At 38.1% G+C, this 17,682-nt stretch overlaps 1 protein-coding gene across 1 annotated transcript; it reads left to right on the top strand.

Annotated features, from left to right (window-relative positions):
* The first annotated feature begins 62 nt into the window (after positions 1-62).
* toy (twin of eyeless) lies at positions 63-15,397 on the top strand. The gene is made up of 3 exons (NM_001202531.1): positions 63-280; positions 9,093-9,273; positions 15,245-15,397. The coding sequence occupies exons 1-3, from the start codon at positions 63-65 to the stop codon at positions 15,395-15,397; spliced, it is 552 nt and encodes a 183-aa protein (NP_001189460.1).
* The last annotated feature ends 2,285 nt before the right edge of the window (positions 15,398-17,682 follow it).

Here is a 17,682-nt window from a genome sequence, read left to right as displayed (position 1 = left end):
TTATAGTAATAAGCAGAATTATAACATGTTCTAATCAAAATGTCTTTGGCACAGATGAACTCATGCACAGCGCGGCTATGGGTGGTGGAGGCCTCTTCGGATGCTCGTCGGCTGGTCACAGCGGCATCAATCAGCTGGGCGGGGTCTACGTCAACGGACGACCGCTGCCGGACTCGACTCGGCAAAAGATCGTGGAACTAGCCCACTCCGGAGCTAGACCCTGCGACATCAGCCGCATCCTGCAGGTCTCCAACGGCTGTGTCTCCAAAATACTAGGCAGGTCAGTATTATACACTTTAAATACCTTAAAGTCAGCGAAAGGCCACTTTGAGGTCGTAAGCTCAATTGAAATAGAATAACGGCTCATGAGTTCACATTTAATTCATTTGCTATAGAAATAGACCAACCTGTGGCTGTCGTGTGGACCTGGAACAAATCCTTACAGCTATAAAAAAGGTAAAACTGGCATCACGATTGAAAGCGGTACAACTGATACCTTAGGTTTCTGCTTCCCTACCTATGCTGTAGCCTTGAGAGACTATATCAGCGTTGCCCTAGCGTGTAGGTGAGCTCTTGGGGCTCAAATCGGAGGCGTTGCAAACACTGGCCCTAGTAAGAGCAGTGTTTTACAGAATCTACCACCGGATCGGAAACGCGACTCACTGAGAAGATCCGGCAAGAAACTCAGTGGGCTGTGTCTATGGGCTAGTTTACTCGCCGGGCCCTTCGTCACAAGCAAAGGGTTCGGCCAGTACGATGACCAGTATTTGAGGTACCTAAATGCACCGTTAATGGATTGGGGCCTTAGGATTATGGCGTTCTCTTTTTATAAATATTTGGATCACTTTTGTGAAAGAAAATTAAACTCCAAGTTATGTTACTAGTATTATGCAATAATTAATTATTAAATAATTCCATCACAATCAACGGACACGATTGGCTGAATCGGAAACTCAGTTAAATGAGAACTCACTTTTAGACTTACATTGATAACGAGAACAAACCATTGAATTTTTGTCCTTAGAAATGTGTTTTATTATTACTAATGTACGCTAAATTATCGAAATACGACCATAATAACTGGAAACCTTAAGACAGAGATTCATTTTGTCTATCACCTTTTCCCTTTTGTTTTGTTTTGTTTAAGACACGAATTTTCCGTATTTCAATATAGACTACGATTATTATTATCTATGTTTTTATGTGCAATAGTAACATTAATATTAACATTAATTATTACCTATATAAATATTTATTGCATAAGGACTCACGGCCCACCTAGTGTTTATTTGTTATCGGAGTCCATGGACATTACAAAGTGATTGCCGTCACGCACTTTGGACATGAGGTCCAAGTTTCAATTTTAATGTCCATGTAAACATTGTGTAACAATATATTGAGATCAGGAGCAAAGGGTCGGATTTTTTTAAAACAACTGCAAAGTCCTCTCGTGTGGTTCCACTTAAATAAGATCCTTTTTAAAAAAGTCGTCGCATTGAAATTTATAACTTTATAAAATCATGTACATACACAATATCCCTATAGTTTTCTCTTTGATGAATATAACAAAACGTCAATAATGCAATCCGAGTTGAGCAGTATACTATTCGTCAAACGCGAATAAAGTTCACACAAAAACTATTGAAGTGAACGAAAGTCAAAGAATCTATTATATCTGGACTCCGTGTGGGCTTAAATTCTTGCGCCACGCGCTACCAAATTGACGGAATTCCCACAATGCCGCACAAGGAACCGTACAATGGCCTCGACAATAAGCACAGCGGACAAAATTAAGAAAACATTTCAATTACTTAATCAATACAATAGTTCCGTTTTGCATTCCCTTAGTTTATTGTTTTTCATTGAACGATAGACGTGTGCACAACGGGGTCCTAGGTGGGAATCGACATCGGGTGCCGTCGGCTAGCCAAGGGGTGCCAGTTCCAATTTCGTCAGTTTTATTGTTCGATAGCGTTCGTATCTGCAGATCAAGGAGGATTTCGGCCCTCGCTTATATTAGATCGAGTGCTTATTTTAATGCTAAGCGTTCCGTTTGAGTGTAAATTCAGAACAAGTGTTTTCATTAGAAATTTCGCAAGGGTTTTTGTAAATTAATATTTTAGCTTTTGTCCGCGACTGCGTGGAATAGTTACTTTGGCATAACGCTAAATTTTACCCCCCACTTCGTTTACGTAGAAGTGAAAATATTTTTGAATTACAGAATGTTAAGGTTTTTTACTGGTGGTAGGACTTCTTGTGGGTTCGCGCGGGTAGGTACCACCGCCCTGCCTATTTCTGCCGTGAAGCAGTGGTGCGTTTCGGTTTGAAGGGCAGAGTAGCCGTTGTAACTATACTGAGATCTTAGAACTTATATCTCAAGGTGGGTGGCGCATTTACATTGTAAATGTCTATGGGCTCCAGTAACCACTTAACACCAGGTGGGCTGTGAGCTCGTCCAACCATCTAAGCAATAAAAAAAAAAGAAGGAGCTATTTAAAACCCCTATTTTGAAACATTCTTTATTGATGCTCCACTTGTATTAGTTTTACCGTGATGTTAGCCTATAGCTTTCCTCAATAAATGGGCTATCTAACACTGAAATATATTTTTCAAATCGATCTAGTAGTTCCTGAGATTAGCGTGTTCAAACAAACAAACAAACTTTTCAGCTTTATTATATAATATTATATAATAATAGCTCTCGTTGTTTTTTAATGTAAGATACACCGTTTAGTGCTAAAAGTGCAATCAGAATATCAGAATCATCAATAAATCTATAATATATAAATCTACAATGGTTTTTACGGATGTTCCCTTATAACTACTGAACCATGCATCCGATTGACTTGAAACTTGGTATCCATGTAGAAAAGACATGTACTTAATGGATAGGCTAATATTTATATGAATGTTGGACTCCCTAATAATAATAATGTTAATTTTAAATTCCCAGCGAAGCAGACGAGTACGGCTAGTAATTAATAAAATCATTTAATCACATAAAAGTTCGATAAACAAAACATGTAAAATTTTAGCGTAATAACAAAAAGAAATCAAAGAAACTAAATTCGTTTTTAATATAGGGTGTGCCTTACACGGTTATCCCACGACCGCCCCTAAATAAAAATGAAAATGACAACATTATTTTCTGGTAATTGGTGTTCCTACTGCGAGAAACCGCTTGACGCCACTCGAAGAGATCTTGTAGGAAAATAGATTTCGCTCGGGACTCGGGGAGAGCTATTATATAGCCGTACGTACACATGTTATTCTTCTGATTTTGACTGATGTTTTTTTTTTAATTGTTTTCATTGAAAAAGTTTGGCTGAATCAGACTCTTAGTTAAACGAAAACTTACTTTAGGGCTTACATTGACAACGAGAACAGATCTACTGATTTTTTGTCGTTAGAAATGTTTTTCATTATTAGATACTAATATACACTCAATGATCGAAATTCGACCATAATTACTAAAACCTCAAGACTTAGATTTCTTTGAGTCACACATTTTTTCATTTTGATTTGTTGTTCATTATTTAAATATAGACTACGATTGTTATTGTGTAAGTTTTTATGTGTGATGGTAACATTAACTGTTTTTCGTATTAGTTCCTTAATTTCTTCTAGACAAACGGAACAAGACGTGTTATTCCCACGTGACCCCATTTTATATCATGCCAATTAGAAGCAAAGGGGTTTGTGTAGTATTCTTAAAGGTTTATGGAAAAGGGCAAACGGTAGGACTCCTAATTAAGGCGACGCCCCACTGTGACCGCCAGTGTTGTGTTAGACTGAGAATCTCGCAGTTTTGGAAATGCTTTTGAGGTCAGAGCGATCGACTTGATGAGATAAACGGATTGGAATCGCTACATTGTGAGCTACACAAATGCTGTTAACTATGGTAGCTATCAATTAGTATGGTATGTACCGGTAGAAGTAGGTACGTATAGGTATCATAGAAAATGAAATTGAAAATAGACTTTAATTAATAATAATAATAAGTACGATAATTATCTGTAATACTGCATTTTTACCATGTCTACAATCCGTGATAATTCGTTTTCGCTTTCTCTAGAACTTGATTTTCTTTTTACGTAAAATATAACAAATTATTATGTATTTTTCTTCCAAAAATACTAAATTTCAGTTAGTAACGCAAAAAAAAATACAATTAAAATATGAATTATGTTAAATAACGTATTTAAAATAAGCAACAGTACATTTTGTACAAAATTAACTTTTAAACCACGTAATGGTATGTATAAGTACCTATAAACTCACTACTCTAAACACACCAGACTTGTTTGCGAAATAATTTCACCGCTAAATGCATTTCAGTAACAAACTTACTACTAAATAACCACTCGAAAAACAATCTAGATAAGCACCATTGAACGTTGGCCCCAAGCTGCTAAATTTGATCCAATCTTGGCAACTGACGCGACGTTTCGCTAAACGCTAACTCCATTGAATGAGCGATGCGAAAACAATTTCCATTTTGTCGTTGGGAACCGGTAATGAATGCAAACAATGTACTTAATAGCCGACCGTTATCGGTGATTTGTATCAGTTTATTGTTTGTTACAATCATTGGTCGGTTGGACGCCAATTTGTTTGCGAATTCGGTTTGATTGCGGCAACAATTAGATCGAAGAGAAATAGAATTTAATGTTCGAAACGCGATCCATTGATCGGGAGCGTATTTCGATTTTATAAAGAACGTTCTAGAATCAAAATTTCAGCTTTCGGTATTAGATCTATTTCTAGATTTCTCCTACGTATGCTGATAGCCTTGAGAGGCTATATCGGCGTTACCCTAGCGTGTAGGTGAGCTCTCGGGGCTCAAACCGGGATTGTTACTAACACTGGCCCTACCAAGAGCAGTGCTTCGCAGAATCTACCACCGGATCGGAAACGCGACCCACTGAGAAGATCCGGCGAGAAACTCAGTGGGCAAAATCAATTGTTAAATTTACGAGTAAATAAAATTTTGTGTTCCATGTATGTATGTAATATTTAACGAACAAAATCAAATCAGAATCGAATGAGCTCCCACTCAATTAAGAGGCAGTCAACCTCCTGCCCGCCCTTTTTTCGGAAATCTGCCGCCCTGGGCGAAAGCGATTATGAAAGCCCTCCGGCGAGACAGTAGGGCTCTTACCGATAATAACCTTATAAATATAGACAGACACGCATTTTGTATTTGAAAATATGTAATAATATAAAAAAAATACTAAAAAATAAAAAAGTATTTTTGTTGTAATTCGTTCGATTGGGCGTATTTGGATGCACAATCAAATCCGTTCTTGTAACGTTGTATTGCATTACTATTATAAGATGAGTGGCGGTATTGACTTTGTGTCCAGCTGCGCTAACAGCTTACCATCAGGAAGACTGTGAGGTTGATGAAGCGGTCCTCTCTGCAGACCGAGGGTAGTCAGTTCCATTCCCGCTCCTGGTAAGCATTTTTTTAATTGCTCTATATCTGGGAGTTAACTAATTCTAAAGACGTGTTTGTATATTTAAACGAATACATGTGTAATGGCTGGATGACTCCTATAGTCCAATTCCAGTTTGGAGTTAGACGACTGTCTGTAATTTGTCCCTGATTTATATCAATTAAGCTTGAAGTCTTGAACTAAGTGAAATATTAAAACATTCTATTACATAAATGTATAGATAAGATGTTTTTTTTTCATTTTATTGCCCGTATAGGCAGACGAGCGTACGGCCCACCTGATGGTGAGCGGTTACCGTCCCATGGACTCCAGCAATGCCAGGCGCAGAGCCAAGCCGCTGCCTACCGTTAACTACTCTCCACAAGCCTCGTTTAAAGAAGGATATACATGTACAAACTTATTCATTTATATATTTTCTTTTGTCTTAAATGTACCCCGCAAAATGTCTACAACTCCGGCCCTGTTCGCAAATACTCGACAATGCCTAAACAAACAAGTATCGACAGATGACAATCTTGATGTGATAGTGTTTATTTCGGTTTGACATCGCACAACGATCTATAACGGTTCGACTGCTAAACAAACAGCTTAGTACGTATTTATACCGACATTACTGAAGACATAAATAAAGTTGGTATTTATATCGATATTAATAAAATAAAAAACCGTTGTTGCTAAATGTTTTTGTTGTTATAACAATAAACTATTGTCTTGTGTGTAAGATATACGTAGTTTAATTCTGAACGCGTTTTCCAGGATGAAGGGTTCAGCCGTGCTCAGGACGAAAAAGTTGAGTGGTAATGAGCCTATAGACTACGGAAGTCCATTAAGAAGTCATTATGACATGATATAGATATGATAGTCTGCTACTGGTGGTAGGACCTCTTGTAAGTACGCGCGGGTAGGCACCACCACCCTGCCTATTTCAGTCGTGAAGCAGTAATGCGTTTCGGTTTGAAGGGCGGGGCAGCCGTTGTAACTATACTGAGACCTTAGAACTTATATCTCAAAGTTGGTGGCGCATTTACGTCGTAGATGTCTATGGGCTCCAGTAACCACTTCACACCAGGTGGGCTGTGAGGTCATCCGCCCACCTAAGCAATAAAAAAAAATCGAAGTATCAAGTCTAACTGCGGTAACATACCAATAGCAACAGAACGCAAGATTATTTTACAGCCGATTATTTCTTATTAAATACAAAATGGTAAACAGTGTTTTTTATTTAGCGAATACGGATATAGCTAATCTAAGATCAGCACGTGCATTGTCCCGGGCACATGTTACTCGGACAATACGTTCCGTATCTGAAATCTGCATCGATTGTTACTACTCCAAATATCGACACATGTCAATCTCTCAATAGTTACCTCACATCCTGATCTAAAAGAAATTATTATTTTGTATCCTATTTCGAGCCAATAAAATCTAAATTTGCTTGTCTGATGAAAATGTAAATGTTACGAGTACCCTCTCGAACGTGTCCCGTCGATTGTCTCTTATCGTTCAGGTAATAAAGTCCACAATCGTAAATAAGCGGAAACGCATTCGGTAATATTTGTATAGGTACTCGAAGTAAGGGGATGCGCTGTGGATTACATTTTTGTAATTGTATTTTAATACTTTTCTAGTGGATGGGGTAGTTGGGGTTGAAATATGTTACTTAAGTGAGTTTTTGTAGTTACACAAAAGATTTCAACAGGCTTCAAGGTAAATTACTTACTTAAGTATCTATACCAAAACACTACTTTTTTTTATAAAAGAGGCATAGTTTACAGGTGGTAGGACCTCTTGTGAGTCAGCACTGGTAGATACCACCACCCTGCCTATTTCTGACGTGAAGCAGTAATGCGTTTCGGTTTGAAGGGTAGGGCAGCCGTTGTAACTATACTTGAGACCTTAGAACTTATATCTTAAGGTGGGTGGCGCATTTATGTTGTAGATGTGTATGGGCTCCAGTAACCACTTAACACCAGGTGGGCTGTGAGCACGTCCACCCATCTATGCAATAAAAAAAAAAGTAACTGTATAGTTTTAATAATCGTTTTCAACACAACACCTGTGAACTTGTAGTGTCATTAGTTTTTTTCTCTACCTAATCCCTGGTTGCAGGGTATTCCAGCCACGTACGGTTGGATAGGCAAGCTCACGAGGCTCAGCCTGAGAGATATTGCTAACACTGTCCTCAGCGAAAGCGGTGCTTCGTTGATTCTACCACCGGCTTAGAATCACGACCTACTGAGAAGATCCGGTGTGAAACTCTTTTTTTTTTTTTGTTGCTTAGATGGGTGGACGAGCTCACAGCCCACCTGGTGTTAAGTGGTTACTGGAGCCCATAGACATCCACAACGTAAATGCGCCACCCACCTTGAGATATAAGTTCTAAGGTCTCCAGTATAGCTACTCAACTCACTGGGTTATGTCTTTAAGTTAGTTTGCACGTCGAACTCTTCGTCCGATTCATATGAGAATGTCACTAGTATATTTAGAACTCACGAACAAAGATAGAAGAAGCAAAGTGAACAAAGTAATCTATACTAATATTATAAAGCTGAAGAGTTTGTTTGTTTGAACGCGCTAATCTCAGGAACTACTGGTCCGATTTGAAAAAATCTTTCAGTGTTAGATAGCCCATTTATTGAGGGAGGCTATAGGCTATATAACATCACGGTAAGACCAATACAAGTGGAGCACCAATAAAGAATGTTTCAAAATAGGGGTTGAAATAATAGCTCCTTAACATTCTATAATTCAAAAATATTTTCACTTTCTACGTAAATGAAGGGGGGGGGGGCAAAATTTTGGGTTATTCCTGTACCTAACTATTCCACGCGGATGGAATCGCGGGCAGCTAGTTAATTATATACCTTAAAGATACCAAAATTAAGACTAATTTTACGGATTACATAATCTAGCGATATTTATTTTTGTAGTATTACATTATTTCCGCTGTTTCAAAAGCTTTACAGTTTCCGTGGTCACGGAAGACTGTAATTAAATTTTAACGTAGCTTAATCTCGTAAAAGTAAGTTGTTTTAATTAAGTCTACGCCTCGCGTAAACCGAAGGAATTACTTTAAAACTACGATACACAAACATATAATTTGTATTGACGCTCTTTATAAGCACGTTATCTCTATTTAGTTTTATATCTTATAAATCAGAGCTTGTTGCTTCTAACGTATTGATACTATAGTGACCTACCATTACTTATTTATATGCGGCCGTTTTTAGAATCATACTAATCGCGTCAACGCTAACATCTAATTGAATTGCAATTTGTTTATTTGCATTATTTCGATTGATTCGCTGGTGCTGTAATTAGCGCATCTGACTATTGCGCCGAGGGTCGTGGGTTCGATTCCCATATCGCGCAAACATTCGCGTGATGAACAGATTTGAATTTGTTTGGTCTTTTTCTGGGTGTTTATTAACTATGCTTGTATACATTTAAACGAATATTATTATGTATGTCAGTTTCTGATACCCATAACACAGGAAATCCTAATTTAAGGGCGGATGATCGTGTGTGATTTGTACTGAGTTATAAAAAAAAAACAGTATTTATTATTATTATTATTATTTGTACGCTCTTACCGCATTCCGCAATCCAAATTAAATTCAGCTTCACACGCAGATATTACGAGACGGGGTCGATAAAGCCACGCGCGATTGGTGGGTCCAAGCCCCGGGTGGCGACCACTCCAGTTGTCCAGAAGATAGCCGACTACAAGCGGGAGTGCCCCTCGATCTTCGCCTGGGAGATCAGGGACCGCCTGCTCAGCGAAAACGTGTGCAATAACGACAACATACCCAGTGTGAGTATGAATTTTTATTCAAAAACAATTAATGTTACTTTTTAATAGCCAATCGAAGTAAGATTTTTTATATATGGTGGTAGGATCTTGTTAGTCCGCACGGGTAGGTACCACCACCCTGCCTATTTCTGCCGTGAAGCAGTAATGGGTTCCAGTTTGAAGGGTGGGGCGGCCGTTGTAACTATACTGAGACCTTAAAACTCATATCTCAAGTTGCCGCTAGCCACTTAACACCAGGTGAGCTGGGAGCTCGTCTACACATCTAAACACATATAACTATATATAAGCTAGATGTCGCGGTGAAGAACGAATCAGAGACATTCAATACACAGAATGAGAAACTGTACTAAAAATAGGCACTTTTTGAGCTTGCTAAGAACAGCGGATAGGCCGTCTCCCAAACTGACTGAGTCTACAGAAATAAAAACTGCACTAATCTCTATAAATTTAAATACAGAATTGCCAAAACAAATTCGAGTGCTGTTAACGTATTTAACCAAATCTCCCGAACACGCGTCCGTTACGTGTATCTTTGGGCACAATATTGACAATGGTTATTTTTAATCCAATTTTTCAATATTCGGACCATATGTTCGGGTCATTGTCCGTTCGGGTCCCTTTCAAGAGGTCCACAATAGACGTCATTCGCCGAATTATCAATGTGCCATCCATGAAACTTACCTTTGCGTTCAAAGCTCGCGCGTTTTATTGCGTTTTTGTGCATCCCTATACAAATACGTGTCTATTATTAAATTTTGTCGAGAGTTCATAAATTGCATTGCTAATAATCCATCGTAAAAATAAGATTTATTGGTGTGAGAGTTATTTTTTTTTCTTTCGTCTCGCGTTCCTCTATGGAAAATGGGATATTTTTACTGGGCAAACAAAAGCTGAAACTATTTTTGTGCTTCATTATACTGATGAATGAGCTAGCAGCTCGAGACGAGACATCACAACGCCAGCCACTTTGCGTTACGAGATCAAAATTTCAATCGTAATGCGTAAAAGCTCATTAGCTTAGCGGCAGAAAGATGTGGAAATGTGGGCTCTTTCCGTCCAGGCTCGCAATACTCTCGCTTACCAGTAATTACTCAAATTTACGTGTATTTAATAACAAACAACAAACTGACAAAAATAAAACCTAAATCATTTCGTTTGCTAGTACTACTTTTTACCTAACTTCGTCTGTCATCTCAAAGTCGAACATTTCCCACTGAGCACTTCGAATTTTAATCCCTTGCAAATGTTTAATAATAAAAAAAAACCACTTCAATATAAGAAATATCGAACACGATATGAAATGAAGCAATGTCAACATGACACCGGAGTGACATCTGCCCGGCCAATGATAGCAAAAAATGACAATACCCGAAAAACGGGGAGTTTCTCTAATACTGCGCGATTTACTTCAAATACTGTACAATTTCTGTTTTAATAATGTCACAATGTGTGTTTTTGTGTTTCTGTATTCGTACCGTAATGTAAACACTCAGCGAGATGTCGAGTGTTGCCAATAATTTATTATTCAATGTTTGCTATTCGATATTGTAACATCTGTTTGTTTATTAGTTTTTAATTATGATTTTTGGAGTTCGTAATTTTTATCCTCGCACCGGATTTTTATGCACCGTAAGGCATATTATGAGCTCGCAGGATTAAGTACCACCGTTTTTTCTATTTATTGCCGCGAAGGATAATGGAGCTTTCAATATTTTACATCGGTTATCGACTAAATTTAACTTCAATTGTATTCGTAGTCCTTAAATTAAAGACGTTCCCTTCCATTTCGAGTAAAATAGGCATATGTCTGCCTATAAGGCCTAAATTAGATAAGCACACGTCAAGAACGGAAGTAAATCATGCTAAAGCGATCGAGTATACCTAAACACAATCACATAGCCTACCCCTCGTAACGAGAGGACTTCGGTACCCCCAGAAGATTCGGCACCAAAGGGCTATTTTTATGACTAACACGGCCCACTGCCCAAATAGGGTGAGCGGTACATATAACGCGTTAACACACGTGCCCGAGCGAGATAGGTGTTTTCTGTCGAACCCGTAGTCTAGTCATAACGGTCGAATGGGCGTGATGTTTCTTACGAAAGGAAAGCGCACAAAAATACGCGCGACAATCGATTGTTGCTCCGAACGAAAATGACGTAAGCGTCAAAACATCGGCGCTCCTACAATTTTGTTGTTATAATTTTCCGTATAAATTTAGAGGATTCAGCTTTACATTATGACGTAGACTTTGTGTATTTTTATCATTTATTCATTAGCATAATCATTTAAATAACAAACGCGAGGTTGAATCATAAAAGTAGTATTAATTATAGAGTACACTATCGTGTAGAAAAAAAGGAGCTTTCTTGTTCGAAACTTACGTCATTTTTCCACGGACCCCCCGGTTCTATAATACCACAATTTACGCGTGAGTGCTCCGAATATTTGCCGTCACTTTCACTCGCCCACCATCCTGTACTTGAACGTATAACTGTCCTTCTCTGACGGATTAGCGTCTGCTTTTGACGGCTTACACAGACGGTTGTAAATCTTCAGCTATTTATAACATAGATATTGTTATTACCGAAATGAATTTATAGCATTCGCCTTCAGATCGCATCAGATAGCAGATACGAACATTTCACTACTGCAAGGACTTACTAATTATACAAAGTATAATACAGGACAAAGAAACAATTATCTTAGTAGGTACTGCAATGAGTTTTTTAGGGATCGTATAACTTTTTTAGATTTTTTTTGCTATTTAATGGAGGTAAGGCGTCCTGTATGACTGCACGGGTAAGTACCATTACCCGGCTTATTTTATGCCGCAAACCACTATTATTTCCGGTTTCAAGGGTGGAAGCGCCTAATAGAATACTCATTATGGTAGGCAACGGCTTGGCTCTGCCCCTGGCATTGCTGACGTCCATGAGCGACGGTGACCACTTACCATCAGGTGGGCCGTATGCTCGTCTGCCTACAAAGGCAATAAAAAAAAAGAAATAAAAAAACTTAAACCTCATATCTCAAAGCTGGTGGTGACATTCACGTGGGTTCATCAACAATCGAAGCAACAATAAAAATATACCTAAGACGAAGCCAGGTAAACGAGCCAACAAAATTAGTGCGAACAAGAACACTTGAACATTTTATATATTTTTAACATATGTGGGGAAAAGCGAACAATACGTTACAAATAGTAAAAGTATATAATTAACATAAAGGACAGAAAAAAGACCAACTACGGAAACAGATAGCCCCGTATCTATACGTATAAACGTAAACTTCAATTTTTTTTTTTCTATTGCCCTTGTAGGCAGACGAGCATACGGCCCACCTGATGGTGAGTGGTTACTATCGCCCATGGACTTCAGCAATGCCAGGGGCAGAGCCAAGCAGCTGCCTACCGTTCAATACCGTTTAATGAAATAAAATTAAAATTATGACGACTTCTTAACAAATCTGTTCAAATACAAATAACATTGAACGAATAACATCGTGTGTGTGATCAAATCCGCAATTTTTCCCTAATTGTTGATAGTATTTCATATTGCCGGTAACACCACCCATCAATGCAACCCGTCTTCAAACTTTGAGGTCATCTTTCAAAGTCGTTAGTGGCGTTGACTGACGGTGACGTCTCATTCGATAAAATTCGAACCACTTAAAACTGGGTGAGCACAAGAGCTCATTTGCTCACAACTGAAGAAACAAAACACTAAACAACTGTCAGTGATATCAACCAAAAAAATATTTAAACAAGCGATACAATACGGGTACACATAATAAATAGTTTATATGTACATATATAAATATTGAACAGTCTTAATTGTAAAAACGGTGCGATATTATAAAGGATGTAACCTGATCATCTTAAACAATTCCTCAAAGCAGAATGCGAGTATGTTCTTTTATCAAATTTAGGATGTTTTGAGGAATATCCTCTTCTTCTGCACAGCGTTTTCCCGGTCTAGTGCCAGAGTCACCTTTCCTACATATTTTCTTTTTTATTGCTTAGTTGAATGGACGAGCTCACAGCTCAGCTTTTGTTAAGTGGTTACTGGAGCCCATAGACATCTACAACGTAAATGCGCCACCCACCTTGAGATATAAGCTCTAATGTCTCAAATATAGTTACAACGGCTGCCCCGTCCTTCAAACCGAAACGCATTACTGCTTCACGGCAGAAATAGGCGGGGCGATGGTACCTACCCGTGCGGACTTACAAGAGGTCCTAACACCAGTAAACTTCCTTCACTTCCTTCACTTTTTCCGGTCTTCGGCATCCTTCTGCGCGAGGCTATTCTCCTTCATATCCGCCTTTACCACATCTAATCAGCGTTTCTTGGGCCCGCCGCGGGATCTTGCTTTGAGGAATGTATTACAAGATAATTTATTTTTCATTTAAACGTTCGATTTTTAGTAAATCGTCCTAATTAAGTTTATGAAGACAGATATCTTTTTAATTCTAAGGTGAGGGCCTTCAATTAAATATTAAACAAATAACAACTTTATCGTCAAACACGATAGGAGGGATTGTCCAAAATGTACGTACCTATTTAATTTTCAATCGACCGCGTTTTTTTTAAGCCGCGACCGCGTTCACGTAACAGGACACCTCCAAAACGCTACCGGAGAGCATTTTGGAGGCTTCGTGCACATAAGGTGTAGGGTCGACACCTTTCAATTACGAACATAATTTTAAATACAGCTTTTTTTTCCGAAGCTATTCCAGCTAAGCCTTGACGGGTTAACTTAACCTGAGAGAAATTGCTTTTTTTTTCGGGCCGGGAGCCGAACCTCCTTCGAGGTCCCCGCGCCTAGGTGGTGCGCAGGGTATGTGGGACTTGACGATCTGCAAGGTGTTGGGAGCAGACCGCAGGCCCAAGGAATTTTAGGGCCCTACGCACTAAACCACAAATTTACCCATCAATTTGCTAGCCCTAGCAAGAGCAGCGCTTCGCAGAATCTACCACCGAATCGGAATCGTGACCTACTGAGTAGATCCGGCAAGAAACTCAGTGGACTTAAATACAGCCAAAACGACAATATCTATAACTGACATCACAGATAACCATAAACGTTCAAAATAAATTATTACTTATGTTTATTTAAGCACACACAGAGCTATGTGTAAGTTATTGTGGCTTATTTCTGCCGTGAAGCAGTAATGCGTTTCAGTTGTACTGTAAAGACGTCATCTTAGAACTCATGTCCCAAGTGTGGGTGGCGGTATTTACGCTGTTAATCCTTATGAGCTCCAGCAACCAATTAACACCAATCGGGCCGTGAGCTTGTCTACCCTTCTAACCGAATCGTGGCCTAAATTACGAGATCTGGTATTCGTATCTAGTGATGCGACTGTGTCGATGTTCGAATCCATCAGGCGAGTACTAATTATTCTAATTCAATATATACTAGCGCGTATTCGACGATTTCCAGAATGGTCAAATAACAATGTGTAATACACCAGCTATCTTTATAAATTTGCGTAATATCCAGTGGCATTGTAAGTCCATACGCTGCGTTTCGTTTAGCTACCAAACTAATGACCGTCTCCGATATATATTTTCGCACTAATTTATCACCCATCACCTTTATTGTTAGACATGTATGACACGCCAGTCTCCTCTCGAGAAGATTTCCAAAATGTATTTTTTTACAACACCGCATTGACAACCCTACGCATTATGTAGCTTTACTACATTTTACTCGTTTTGATGTTAACTGACAAGTGACGTAATACGAAACTCGGCCCCCCGTCGGTCATCACAGTTAGGCACGAAACGAGAAGCGTTTGCGTGGAAAACTTAATAATAATAATTAATATTCTTTTGGTCATAATATTGGAGTTGAAATTTTAATGTTACTTTAGTATGACCGGGCGTTAAATTGTGTAAAGATTGGCTAGCATATAATAAATAAAAGCTACGAAAATTCCTAATTTTTTGCTTCAAATAAACAGTCCCACATTATCGATGCGGAGGTATTCAGAGGTACAGCTGGGGCACGCACCAGAGGAGTCCCCTCCGTCACGCAATCTTACTCACAGTTAATCGCCAATGACTCCCACGTGTTTATAATTATTTATATCAGAGGGGATCGTTTAGAATTTTGATTACTGCTACTCACTCACATTTATTTGGGTACTCGAAATAGAAAAAATATTAAGTTGTAAGGCTTTATTATATTCAAAGAGGATATATTCAAAGATATATTCAAAGAGGATATATATTCAAAGGAAAAACAAAGATCGTATTAAAGCAAAAGAGTTATTTCGTAAAATCGAAAGCTAGTAAGAATGCGTTTCGCCTTAAAGGGCGCGGCAGCCGTTGTAACTATACTGAGACCTTAGACCTATATCTAAAGGTGGGTGGCGCATTTACGTTGTAGATGTCCACGGGCTCCAGTAACCACTTAACACCAGGTGGGCTGTGAGCTCGTCCACCCACCTATACAATAAAAAAAATAATGTGAAATCTATTTGTTCTTAGCATGAATAATGTTTTTAGTTCACATTTGAATTGCAATATACATTGCCGTTTGCATGTATAGATATATCTCGGACTACACTAACAACACGTACCAGTAGTAAAAATATATGATAAAAATCTGATTTATTCTGATAAGACTAAAAAAGAACTTAGACACATAAAATACTATTTTTACTGTAGGTAGGACCTCTTGTGAGTCCGCACGGGTAGGTACCACCACCCCGCCTATATCTGCTGTGAAGCAGTTATGCGTTTCGGTTGAAGGGTGGGTTAGCCGTTGTAACTTTACTTTAGAACTTATATCTCTAGGTGGGTGGCGCATTTACGTTGTAGATATCTATGGGCTCCCGTAACCACATAACACCAGGTGGGCTGTGAGATCGATCACCCATTTAAGCAATTAAAAAAAATACACCGTCGCGCTACAAAAGAAAATATATATATAATGTATTCTTTTATTTATATCAAAATACAGTTTAGCTTAGTAAAACTATAGCAAAAATTGAGTTGCTCTTATGAAGAGAAACAACATTTAAAGCTATTGCTTCACCACTATTTTTATATCTTTTTATATTTTAATATTTCAAAAATGCTTTTATATTTCTAATGTTCTTTCTAATGTTTTTATGTTTCAATATTCGAAATTCTATTTATGTCATCTTTATATCATATTAACCTCTTTTAAGATTAATCGTATAGAGGTTACATATATACCTAATGTTCAATATCTATATATTTACGTTTATTATCTAAAGCATTTATGATCCAATTCAACCTAAAAGCAGTTGTAACAGTTCATTATAACTAAACGAATGCACGACAAACTATCCAATCTCAGTTCCCCCCGAGGGGCTCGCAAAAAACCGTCCCCCCGAAACCGCATCCAACGCGGCATTTCCCGCATGGGACCGAGGTCTCCGCAGGTTAAGCGTATACGTTAAAATGTTTATAGATAATAGTAATTCTTGAGGGGGACCGGCCCCCGAGATGAGGCTATAGGAATTCGCATTCGGCTTAATGGTCTTTTGTACAAGTCTTTTAATCTGGTTTTGATGTACGAGAAAGGAGGCTGGGGGTTGAATGGCCCTTTTTTGGTTCCACGTTTCTAGCGATCGGTTTTGGCTGCTTTGTTTCTTTCATTACGGAGATTTAAGTATATTACATCAATTTAATTAACTTTAAATCGAAGAAAAAAGTTTTTTTTTTTCCTAATTCATTCAGTTAAGTATTTATTAGTATCCTAAAAAAAAGTGCGTGCGTACAAAGTTCACATGTCAGAAGTGAAACTTTTTTGGCGAACTAATTTATAAGTCTTGCTTATATTTATACAAATCTAAAACTTAGGAAGGGAAAGAGGAAGATATGTTCCCGCCAAAAGTCTATCAAATGTCAATCTCAAACTTCAATGTTGACAGTCACATTATGTTTAGATTTCTAAATTGTAAATGACTAATATTTTACCAATTGAATTGACTAATTTAATTTCATGCTATTTGATTAATGTTCCAAATCCTTTTCATTTCATTTCAATTCCTATTAACATTTTTCACAAAAAAATTATAAAATATTGGGCTGTATGGTATGATACATTTGCCTTTCCAGTTGGAAAAATACAACAACTACTACTACTGACATTTGACAAGTACTTAATTTCAATAGTAGTTTGATGTCACTTCCGTTGCATACCTGCGTGACGTCCTGTTAAAATTTTACCCCTATGCGCCTAAAGAAGTTTCACTTCAAAAACAAACTATTTTGTAAGACTTGCCAAATGTATTATAATTTTACAAGTGGTGGTTTTACAATCCTGGTGCTCATAAATTAATTATGACTGAGGTCCCTTACAGCAGACTAAGAATTGCACGTATCGATTCTACAAAATGTTTCAAAAATCTAACTCCCGATAATG

This window comes from Bombyx mori, chromosome 14, assembly GCF_030269925.1.
Source record: "Bombyx mori chromosome 14, ASM3026992v2".
Taxonomy (NCBI): Eukaryota; Metazoa; Arthropoda; class Insecta; order Lepidoptera; family Bombycidae; genus Bombyx; species Bombyx mori.
This window is presented reverse-complemented; position numbering and strand designations above follow the sequence as displayed.